Source organism: Gekko japonicus, unplaced genomic scaffold (assembly GCF_001447785.1).
Source record: "Gekko japonicus isolate JY-2015 unplaced genomic scaffold, Gekko_japonicus_V1.1 scaffold3077, whole genome shotgun sequence".
NCBI classification, from domain to species: Eukaryota; Metazoa; Chordata; class Lepidosauria; order Squamata; family Gekkonidae; genus Gekko; species Gekko japonicus.
Window position 1 is genome coordinate 114,969 of NW_015168135.1, and position 12,332 is coordinate 127,300.

Below are 12,332 nucleotides of genomic sequence, written 5' to 3' on the forward strand. Positions count from 1 at the left end.
CTTCTGGTGTCCTGGCCCCACTGCTGGACCTCCTGATGGCACTTGGTGTTTTTGGCCACTATGTGACAGAGTGTTGGACTAGATGGGCCATTGGCCTGATCCAACATTGGCTTCTCTTATGTTCTTATGAGCCTAATAACTTTTATAAAGCATGATAAAAACATCTGTCTCCTTACAGGCTTTCCACTTCTTTGTAGTTAGACTTCAAAGCTGCTTACTTACATGTAGGTGCACTTGAAACTGCCTTATATGAAGTCACATCATTAGTCCATCTAATTCAATACTGTCTATACTGATGGCCAGCAACCCTCCCCTGGTCTCAGGCAGAGAAAGGTCTTTCCCCAATACTCCTACCTGAGACCTTTTTAACCTGAGGAGCCAGGGACTGAAACAAGGACCCTCGGCATGCAAAGGAAGTGCTCTACTGCCATGCGACAATCCCTCTCTAGAATGTATAACTTTAGAAGTACATCTTTCATTTTTACCCTGTATTGTTTATTATGTAATTCTTATTTATTTTAAACATTTAATGGGGGTATGCCAAACAAAACAAAAAAGTTCACCCACTGGTGGAAGACACAGATAGAGGGTGATGGACAAATCTCCCGAGGGAGGGAGCTCTGGAAGGAGGTCTGATACAATTAGGATATACAAGAAGGGAGACCCGTGGTACTCGTGGGGGGGGGGGCTCCAAACAGAGGAAGAGGAAGCAGCTGCAGGTAAGCCTCCCCCCCCCCCGCACCAACGGCAAGGCCCGTGTGCCTCCTGCTTGGTCCGCCAAGCCTTTCCCCCCAGCACAAACGGCGAGGCCAAGCTTTCTCCCTTTCCCTCTGCGGCAGCAGCAGCGGTGAGGCCTGAGTGGCCGGCCCGCCAAGCGTTCTCCCACCCACACCCAGTGGCAGCTGTGGTGGCGGCGGCGAGGCAATTCTCAGAGCGTTCCCTGCACATGCGCAGGGAACACTTTTACTTTTGGGGGGATTTAAATATCCCCCTATAGTTTTTTATAGATTTCAGATTTTTCTGCACATCTGAGGATTGCCCCAAATGTGCAGGAAAATCTTTGCCCCCTAAAGGTGCAGGAAAATCTCTCTGCCCCCTAGGTGCCCCCGATGTGCGGATCTCGATATCTGCACGCAGGGGGCGCCTTGGCTATTAGATATATAGATTTTTAATAAATAAGAAAGATGGAATACAATACACGCAAGAGCCATCCTTGAAAACCTCGAGGCTTCCATGTAAAGCACTTCAATCAAAGTGGGATCACACACTTCTTTAAACTTCCAGCTCTTCAGGTATTTATTTATTTATATTTATTGGATTTATACCCTGCCCTCCCCGCCGGGGCAGGCTCAGGGCGGCTTAGATAAAATTTAAGACAATTTAAACAATTCAACAATTAAAACCACATAAGATCTAAAGTGCTATACATACATTCCTATGAACGGCGAATCATAACTTTTTTGCAACCCCATTTTCAAGCCCATTTGTGTGACCAGGAGAACTGGAAATGTGTCTGCAGTCAAACAAGATTCCATGGTTTTAAAATGCCACCTCACCAAAGACACATTTTGCGACAGAGTAAAAGAGCAAGAAGGATTGAGGATATCACGCACCGGGGGGGGGGGGGAACACCAGTTCTGTGCACTGTCCCCTTGCCAATACTGGCATGCGACCAACCCTGCCTGCCAATATCTGCTAAAAGATTTTGTATCTGCAAACCCATCCATGTTGAGCTGTGCTCCATGAAACTGCTGCATTAGTCACGCCACCGATTCAGGGTGTGCTTAGCAGGGATTTCAACTCAAACGATGCAGTCTTAGAACAAGAAGATCTGTAGGAAGCTGGGGTTTTGTTAACGCAAAATGCAAATATGGAAGGCCATCTCCCCTCAACATTACCACTAACACTCCGATTGTAGTGACGAGATAGATCAGGCTGGGATTTCAGATCTGACTAGGCCAAGTAACCGGAGTCAAACCAAAGGTTCTCAGAAGAGTTTGGCTTCATCTACACAGAACAACTCTTTAAAATTAGCACCACTAATTAGACAGGAGTCTGAGCTGGAGACAGGACAGACTATGCCAAAATAAGACTGAGAATGGTGCCTTTGGTCCTCTGGCAGAGACCGAGTTTGGATTTGGCAAGGGGAACAAAGCAAGAAGCTGGACCTGTGAGGCTGAGCAACGCAACAAACATTTAAGAATAACAGACAAAAAAAGACCAAATGGAATGACACAGAAGCCTGTTTGGGAACAGAGTTCCTAGTTCAATCTCCCAAAGAAGAAAGTGTAAGGTGTGCGACTGATGATGAAATAATGAAAAGCAAATAGTGGCCATTCTTACTTTCTCTGACTGCTTCTGTTGGGTAGAGATGGTGGAAAGAGTGTGTGCTCCAGCTCAGATATCCTCTGGCGAGAGGACTGCAACCGAGAAGCAAGGTCCTCAACTTCTCCTGCGCAAGTGAAAACAAGACTATGTGGGAACAGAATCAAAGCAAGCTGACTAGCAGTTTGACCACCGATTCACATTTAAATTTCAACTCTCCTTTGTCTTAGCATCACTTGCTGTATGCGATCTGTAGTAACTGCAGTTCAGTAGCAGCGCAAGCCACAGTGTTGTATTACAATGTTATTGGAGGTAGACAGAGGTGCAAAGGCTTAGGATCAGAGCATCAGGCGTCCAGAATTGGCAAGGGGTTTGCTCTTGCCTCTAAGGTCTTAGCGCACAGAAGTATTATTGTTGCAAACAGAGGAAGCAGCAGTTGTCAGTATTATTCTATCAACTTTTCTAAAACTGCAAAAGTCTACAGTAGGATAGCTTCTGCCTATTATTCTTCATTGACCTTGCAATAGCATTTTGCATGCTGCTAGGGACTTGCCCCAATTACAGGGAAGGGTGGCTTATTTATTTCTCAGTTAGGTCATTTTTTAGCTGCCTCTCCAGAAAACTAGCAGCTTACAACAATTCAAAATACAACGATAAAATGAATTAATAAAATTAATAAAAATATCAGTGGGAAAAAATAACCCAACAACAAAAAATCACAAAACAGCAACCACTAAAACCAGCATAAAATCACAAATACATGTGTAACAGCATAAAATCCAAACACAGGGGCCAGTTCTGAAAGACACCTAGAGACAAAAGCAGTAAGGCAGTCAAAACATACATTCAAAAAAATGACAAAATCTGTAAGATTACTACAGGACAAAAAAATCAACCAAGGCCTGGACAAATTCCAAAGTGCGGCTTTATAAAGTCACATTACCAAGTGGCATCCTGAAGTACATTCCGAACTAGAGTTCCCAATAACTAAGGCACTGGATAGCCAAAGTCAGACACTGGACTAAGTGATGGTCAAGTGCAACAAAAACAATAACAGCTTCACCAGGTTTGCCTAAATGTAACCCTTAGCAAAAAATATTCCATGACTAGCGTTGCAGCGCTATAGTTATCGCCTCCCCATTATGGTTTGAGATGGTCAAAGACTCCCAAGAGCTGGGAGGAGGTGACCAACAAAGTAACTAATATTACATCACGAACACTCCTGTTTGATCCGGCCACTGTCCTTCTCCATCCGAGACACCCTTCGGCTGGGGAAGAGGCTCTTACAAATTTAACCACGGTCCTACTGGCAACAGCTAAACTCACCATAGCTACAGTTTGGAAATCAACCAAAGCCCCAACACTGGATGAGTGGAGGAACAAAGTTTGGGATCAGTTCGTTATGGACAAGATTAGCACCACACTGGTTCCTGATCTATCGGGATCTAACAAGACACAGTCCAATTTTGTAAGAACAGGGTTCCCATACCTACAATACATGTCAAACAATGATCTCCTACCACATAACTCATACTACACCACATGGCTCCACTTTTAACACAACTAGCTTCTCGAGACCACAGTTGTTACTGAGCGTTGGTTGGTTCAATACTATCTAGTTCGGGTCAGAAGGGTAGAATGCTCATTAAGACACAAAGCACCTTATGTTCTTTTTTAGCCTAGTACGTTTTAGGCTGTTAGACATAATTTTATATATTGGTAGTTATAGAAGATTGAATATTGAATATACATTTCAATTTCCCTCCTATTTACCTGCAATGTTATGTAAAGTTTAGCATCTTGGTTATTCAATAAAACAAAAATAACTTTAAAAAAAAAAGACTCAAAGGAGCTGCTTACCTGCTTTCTGCCGAGCGGCCTGCTGCGTATGTGTCAGGGCTGTCTGCAGTTCAGACTTTTCTGAAACCAGGATTCCTATAGTCTGAATGTGGACCTTTAAGGAGAGCACAGACAAACTCAGGGAATGGGCCACTCTGGGTTAGAATTCTTTCATCACAGGAGTTGCTGAAAGTTAATTAAAGGTAGGAGCCTCTTCTCAAAGGCCAGAAGAGCCCATCTGTGAACATCAAAGGCAGCCAGGAAAAGCAAAGTGCTAATTATGATATGATGGGGAAGACATTCTGCCTACCTGTAACTGCTCTCGCAATGCTCCTTGCTCCTTTGCAAATTTCTGCTCAAACCCCTTCTTTTCCTATTGAAATGCAAAGTATTCACATGAGCACGGACACGCATTTGATTGGCAGCCTGCCTCCCGTATGACATTTAATTCATACACATTACAGATCTAATGCATTCTCTGCCAAGAGCTGTTGAACACAAATCCTGGTCAATGCGGGTGGTGAAGCAACCCCTCTTCCTGGATTACCTCCTTAGTCTTCTCCAAAGTTTCTATTCTGCCCTTTATTTAGTTCTCTTGGTGAGTTTCAAACTTAAGGAAATGTTACACAGTACAAAATAGCTATGGGGAAAGGATGTCTCAAAGGCTTTTTAAAAAACAGAGCCCACATGAAAACTAAAATTCAAGACTGACAGAACATTTGTTAAATAAATGGCTATGATGTGATGCATCAGTCCCTCAGGAAAAAGGGGAAAGTTAGAACTACATAAGCCTGACTTCCAGTGCATTATGGAAAGCAGATATTTTGTAATATTACCCTATATTTATTCTGAACATGGCTGCCACTCCAGAGACCTGCTCAAGGCACTAACCAAGGACTCACAATTTTTTATTCTAATGACAGCCTCATCCTTTTCCAGACTCGCTCATCTCTGAGCACCTCCAAGGTCAGCATAAGGGCTGGGAGAGCTCCCACGGTTGGGAGAGGGGTGGAGAATTTTCTCAAATTCACAATGAGCTTATGGGAGGTCAGTTTGTCACGAATCAGGGCTGGGGGCTGGGTGAGGACTTGCCTCCACGGCCACCGTTCCATCAGAGTTAAGACCCTTCAAGGCAAATACAAAATCTGTGGGCCTCTGTAAACCACTTGCCTGATGGAATAGATGTTAAGTACAAAGAAAAGGCCTCTGGCATTCCTAACTCTATTAAGAGCCAGGACACTGAAGACAAAGCAGGAGCTGTAGCTTGAACAAAATAATCAGCCTGACCCAAAAACTAGCAACCCCAATGAATACGAATTTGAACTCTTAAGATTTGTGTAAATGAATAGGATTGAGTTTGGATCCAAATACACCGGGTTTGAATGTATTCTGCAACTGAAACAGCACTGTGAAGCTAGAGTTAAAGAAAAGAATTACTCTTGGACTTCTGACATTACATGGCCTAAAAAATTAAAAAGACACTTCATTTTAAATGAAAGTTAGAAAAGCACCACTAATTCAAGGCAACCCTAGTAAAAGACGAGCCGAAGCCAATGTCTGCGCTATGTTGTTTCATCGTCTAAGTACCACCGCTTAGAAGCACTTTAACTAAGGTCTTAAACTAACGCTATATGGAAGCTGTGGTTCCACAGAGCAGCCATTCCTCAGGAGAGCTGCAAGCCACACTAAGCGCTAAGAGAGCCAGTTTGGTGTAGTGGTTAAGTGCGCGGACTCTAATCTGGGAGAACCGGGTTTGATTCCCCACTCCTCCACTTGCACCTGGCTGGATGACCTTGGGCACGCCATAACTCTGGCACAGCTGTTCTTGAAAAAGAGCAGTTTCTGTCTGAGCTCTCTCAGCCCCACCTACCACACAAGGTGCCTGTTGTGGGGAGGGGAAGGGAAAGGAGTTTGTAAGCTGCTCTGAGACACCTTTGGGTAGTGAAGGGCGAGGTATAAATCCAATCTCTTCTTCCTACTGTGTGGCAAGCTTCCAAGCCTCCCCTAGGCATCTGTGGCACTGACCATGACACTATCTGCGTGAGAAGGGCCATCCACAAGGTAAGTGGATACAGTATGACTGCCCCACAAAATGCATATCACATAAAAGTAGCAGCTTTCCACATGGGCAGCTGTAACATGGGAGTCGGTCCTGAGATCCTGCTCTGACAGCAGAGCAAGGAAGGAACGGCTACCTCCCCTCTTGGGGCTCCGCTAAACATTTCACCATCGTCTGTTCTCCAGCTGAGGCAGCGTCACCCTAGCTCATATAACACACTATAATTTCTGCTTCTAACGAGAAGCGCTATTCGGCTACGCCAGTCTCCAGAGCACGGCCAATTACCTTCTCCAGCTGATTCATGGCCTCTTGATTCTGCTGTTTCTGCAGAAGGGAGCAAAATGGATACATCAATACTAGCAGCAAGTCACACAGGCTTCTCCTTTCCTCAGATGGTTGGGGAGTATACAGGCTAATGTAAACAGAGTTACCACTAAGAGTTTTGACATTTGTAACTAAGACAGTAGTTGCTTTATTAGAATCAAGGCATCCTGAACTCCTGACTTAAAGGCAAGAAGAAATGAGTTAGGATCAGGGGTACGATCTTGCACAAAAGGAATGCCAAAGGAATAACAACATTCCTTATCCTTATTGTTAAAAAGATGCCATTCATCTTTGCTCTTTGATGTAGCCTTTAAGACCCAGTGCTGTTGACAGGCCACCTGGACTGCGAAGAGTTTGCTGCCTGCAGCAGAAATGTGTGCAACTTGAAAGCTTGCTACTTCAACAAACACAATATAGTCAGTGGAGGGAGCAAGCTTTAGAGTGGCATGAAGCACTTCCACAGGCAGGCAGGCCTTCACAAGTCAGAAGTCCGAGACTTCTATTCAACCAGCGGTAGGTCCGATGAAAGGTGACAATCAGAACAGAAGCGGAGACTGCCCACTCTCCTTCGGAACACGGGCAGCATTCGCTCATCAACATGCGCTAGAAAAGGAAGCATGGCTTCTATAGGCCACTAAAGATAAACCTTGATCCTTCAGTGCCTCGGACAGCAGCTGCCCTGCTGGCCCCCCAGGACGGGTTCTCGTGCACGGATGTAACCCTGGAGGATAGAAAGACCACCAACAGGATTTTCTGACTTACAGTGGAAGTGCTTTTGATTTCAACAGAACAACTGGGCAGGGGGAGGAAAAATAACAACAACACAGCATTCTGTGTTTCATTTCAGCCTCCTGAAGAAGGATTCCGGTTCCAGCCCTTGGCGACCATCAGCCCCGGTGCCCCCTCCTCTAATGGTGGAGGGCGAGGAACATTACGAGATTTCAAAAATTCTGGACTCTAAAATAAAAAGGGGGAAATTGTTGTATTTGGTGGAGTGGGTGGATTTCAGACCCCAGCACCTCGAATGGGTGGAAGTGGGGGATATTCGGGCCCCTCGGCTGTTGCGCCAATTCCATCACGACTTCCCGGACAAACCGGGAGACCTCCCGGAATGGGCGGAAGGAAGTGTCCTTTGAGAGGGCAGTATGTCAGCTATGCTGCCATGGGGGTTGGGATGGTCAGTCAGTGTCTGCTTAATTGCTTTTGCATTCCCTCCTGTGCTTCTAGAGAAATGCTTATCTATAACAATATACAGGTGGGAGTATGGAGTCTATGTTTTCCAAGGCGCCGTGAGAGAAAGCTAGTTCCCAGCTTCAGATATCTAACGGCCGGCAAGTCGTATCCCACGCGCGGGAGGGTGACTAATTGGCCACAGCAGTGGGGTGTGTGTGTGCATACGAATACCCTATATCCTATTAGGCTCAATGGGCAACCGCCATTCTTAACAGTGCTTATGTTAACACATCTATGGCTCTTCAATAAAGTATTACCTTTCCAGAAAAGAGTGTACTACGTTGTTGGCTGTGGGTTCTGACAACAGAGTGGAACATGTCTCTCAAGTGCTGCGTCTAAAAGGACAACAAGCCCTCCATAAAGGGAGAGTATGGTAAAGATATGCTGACAGCCACTGGATAAGTCGGAGCGCCAGTGGTGGCCCCTAAACTTTTCCTGCTTTCTACTGGAGGAAAGAGGCTCCCTCCTCTCATCTTTCATGAACATCTCCTACAGTTGGCCGCAATAAGATCTACTTCCTTGGGCCAAGTTGGGTTGGGTTTTTTTTTTGTAAGCTACAAAACACTGCTATGAAAATGGCTCTGGTAAGAAAAGGAAAACACAGAACTCCTTGGATTCAAACCACCAGTGAGAAAAAGGGCAAATCAAATAGGGTCTCTGGAAAGGCAGGGTATAAATTTTCCAAATGAATAAATCTGAGAAGGCAACAGACAAAGGATGGGGATCTAGGAAACCTTGCAGCTGGAATCTTCCTCAAAAACAACTGACATGCAAGTACCCACAGAATCTAACTATACCATAATAAAAAAGACCATATTCCTCATCCTCCTGACTGGACAGGAAAAATTAAACAAAGCTGGAAAAATCTCAAGCACGCGGACACCTGATATGAATTCCCATCTAACCTCAGTTGTCTGGAGATATGCACCACCAAGAGGCTTTTTAAAAACCTGGATCTGGCACCTAGGGACTTGTTCTGCTTCCCCAACCCTATCTAAAAGATGTCTGTTTCTATGGGTGGGAACTAGGGGCGGGCATGAACTGGAAAAACAGAGGTTCGGGGTTCAGGGTTTTCACGAACCCTGAACTTCTCCAGTCCACGAACAGGTTCGTGCTTTGGGAAGTTTGTGGGGCCACAGCCCCACCTGGAAGTGAGCTCCAAAGGCATTTAAATACCTTCAGAGCTCACTTCCGGTTGGGGGCGTGGCTGCGGCAGACATTTCAATGCCTTAGGAGCTCACATCTGGTCGGGCAGCCCAACCTGGAAGTAAGCTCTGAAGGTATTTAAATGTCTTCAGAGCTCACTCGGGTTGGGCCATGGGCCAGTGGTAGGCTCTGAAGGCATTTAAATTTGGTGTAGTTTGGTGTAGTGGTTAAGTGCGCGGACTCTAATCTGGGAGAACCGGGTTTGATTCCCCACTCCTCCACTTGCACCTGGCTGGACGGCCTTGGGCAAGCCGTAGTTCCACTAAGAGCTGTCCTTGAAAAAGAGCAGTTTCTGTCAAGAGCTCTCTCAGCCCCACCTACCTCACAGGGTGTCTGTTGTGGGGAGGGGAAGGGAAAGGAGTTTGTAAGCCGCTCTGAGACACCTTTGGGTAGTGAAGGGCGGGGTATAAATCCAATCTCTTCTCTTCTTCTCTTCTAAATGCCTTTGGAGCTCACTTCCGGTTGGGCCGCTGGACCCAGAAGTAAGCTCCAAAGGTATTTAAATGCCTTCGGAGCCCGCATGAACCCTCCCACAAACCTCCATGAAAAAACATGGAGGTTCGTGTGGCAGATCGTGGGAGACACGTTATCCCAAACCCCTGGTTCGCGAACCACGAACTGGCCTGTTTTGTGCTTGGACTGGGGTTTATCAGTTCGTGCCCATCCCTTGAGGGAACTTTTTGAGGTTGTAAGTCTTTACTGCTCATTGCAGCTTCTGCACCCAAAGTTACCTGAATCCCAACTTTCCATTTGTGGACTATAACAAAAACAAAGTGACTTTTCTGAGATAAAAAACCTGAGTTAAAAAGAACATACAAATATGCCTAAGTTGCCTATTTCTTCAGCAGCGAATGTGGGTTTTCTTGTTAAAAGGATAACTTCTGTTCACTTGTAGGTAAACCATTTGTAGGCACTGCTCTATTGCAAGGCATTTGAATGGACACACAGAAAAAAAAAATACAGCAAAAAACAAAGAGGTGCCATGCAACGAAGTGGGGGGAAATGAAATGAAAAGAATGTCAAACAATGCTAGACTTTTTTTTTGCTAGCGGTATTAAAGGCATCAAACAGAGCAGCAGAAGCAGCAGCAATCCATGCAAGCTACAAGGCAAATGGGCTCGTTTACTGGGCCACAAAATACCAAAAAGATGGGTCACGTTTACCCCCATGCTCGTCTCTGCCACATTTAGCCCTAGTCTCTGTTGAAACAGATTCAGCAGCTCTCAAGTAAGGAAAGTTCAGCTGCAGCTCTGCATGCAAAGCAATATCCCAGGGAACCCTATTCTGAAGTCTCTCTTACTGTGCACCCGTCTGTAGGCTGCTGGTTTTAACACACTGCAGGACCACTCTGATCAGTACTTTCATTATGCAAGGGGGAAGGAGCACTGAATCACAGGTATGCGTACATAACTCCCTCTCCCCTGTCCTCAAAAAACTTACACAAACCAGACCCTTAATAACTGACTGACCTGGTAGAAGCGGTCTGTTTTCTATTATATTTACTTCCAGCTCCTCTCTCACAACCCACCCCCTTCAATTGCTGATGGGCATGTTCCTGGCGATCAAGGCACTCTGTGCTTTTGATTTAATTCCCATTTTTCTACGGGGGGCATGCAAATCCTGTGCTTTTTACCCTATCCTCTCAAAATTTAGCTGTTCAGACACGGATCCAATCATGAACACTCCTGAGTATGCAGACACAGCATACCCAAGACCTTCGATCCAGGTGGACATTTGAAGTGAGAAAAATCAGCAAGTACAGACTTGGTCTTCCTTTCAAACCTTCTGCAAAGCAGCACCTTTCCTCGTGGCACGGTAAAAGAACCCAGGGCCTTGTGGACACCCAGAGAGCACAGAGGAACAGCAAGGCAAGGCCAAACAGATTGGTCTAGTCGTTTCTTACCAATTCCTCTACCTTTGTACTGAGTTGTTTGTTTGTTAGATTACTGGAGTCCAGGGCTACTGCCAGCTCCTGGTAACGTGTCTGATGGGCACATGCAGACAGCAGGAAGAGGAGGAGGAAGGGAGTGTAAGAGGGGAGAAAAGGCAAATAATTTTTAAAAGGGTAGAAAATAATCGACATCACATTTGAGCATTTCTGTGTTGTCCCTTCCCCGCCCACCAAAAGACAACTGAACAAGAAGAACTCAAGCCCCCTTCATAGACAACCTGGAACTTCCTGGAGATCATGCAAAAACCTTTCCTTGAACACGGACTTGATGTTTTCCCCCCTTTTTAAAAAGGGGGTGAAACAGCATTTGGTCTACTTTTGCTAATCAAGTTCACAGCAGGTAAATTACTGAATTACTCAAAACAATGCCATCTGACAAAAGAGCCAGGGCTGTATACTCACCGCCATCTCTCTCATATCAGTGGAAGACGTGGAACTTTCCCCATTCACATAGGGTGTAGGCTGCAAAAGTGTAGGCATTTGTCATTCTAACAAGTAACTGGTTAAGCACAACATGTTCTATGGACATGCCAACATGAATTTCAAAGAGATATTCCCTTCAAAGGCAGATGACGTTCCTTCAGAATCAGATAAATGCAAAGCTAAGATACATCCGAAGGCCATTTGGTCTAATCCCCTCTACTGAGAAAGGGTCCTTTAGGACACAGCTGTTTCACTGCCATTTTTCCTTCCTCTGGTCTCCTAGACCATAGTACACCACCAGCAGAGAGTAAAGAGGACTGAAGTACGTCATGCCACAGGAATCAGTAAGACAAGCACAATATTTCACAAAGAAACATACCATGCTTCATACTACATAGAAAGACACACCCCCCCACCTCCAAGAGAAAACCCAGTACAAATTTATAACATATGACAACAAAAAGCCCTGCAGACCCATAGAAATACATTTACTATGGAGGAAGACTTTATATGCAACAAACATTTACTATGGAGGAAGACTTTATATGCAACAAACATTTACTATGGAGGAAGATTTTATATGCAACAGTAAGGCCGCATGAATTGAAGATGGAAGGTGTCCACTCACACAGACTGAGCTCCAACAAAAAAACTGAATAAATATATTATCAGTTTTTCTACTGCAGCTCAGTCCATTGTTTATATGTATAGCTAGCCAAATATTTATAGCTTGCCATTAAACGGGAATACAAAATAATTCACACTGTGATGCTACGACACTAAACGCATCACAAACCCTTGACTGAACGAGAGTAAAGGAAATCTGAAAACCTCAGATTCTGTACTCTGCTAGTCCAGTTATCTCTAGAAATTCTTCCGTTCACGCAAAGGCAACTCTGAGGGCCTAGAAAGATCATCCCTTCAGGGGAGAACCCCAGGCTGCATAGTAAGGTCCACCTTTCTTTTAACCTT

At 45.1% G+C, this 12,332-nt stretch overlaps 1 protein-coding gene across 1 annotated transcript in view; it reads right to left on the reverse strand.

Moving 5' to 3' along the window:
- GOLGA2 (golgin A2) overlaps nucleotides 1-12,332 on the reverse strand; it is a 47,734-nt gene that overhangs the window by 28,139 nt on the left and 7,263 nt on the right. Inside the window, 7 exon segments of the mRNA XM_015414926.1 lie at nucleotides 2,344-2,388; nucleotides 2,391-2,452; nucleotides 4,186-4,279; nucleotides 4,475-4,537; nucleotides 6,509-6,547; nucleotides 10,890-10,970; nucleotides 11,340-11,399. Of these exon segments, the coding sequence (XP_015270412.1) occupies nucleotides 2,344-2,388; nucleotides 2,391-2,452; nucleotides 4,186-4,279; nucleotides 4,475-4,537; nucleotides 6,509-6,547; nucleotides 10,890-10,970; nucleotides 11,340-11,399 (444 nt within the window).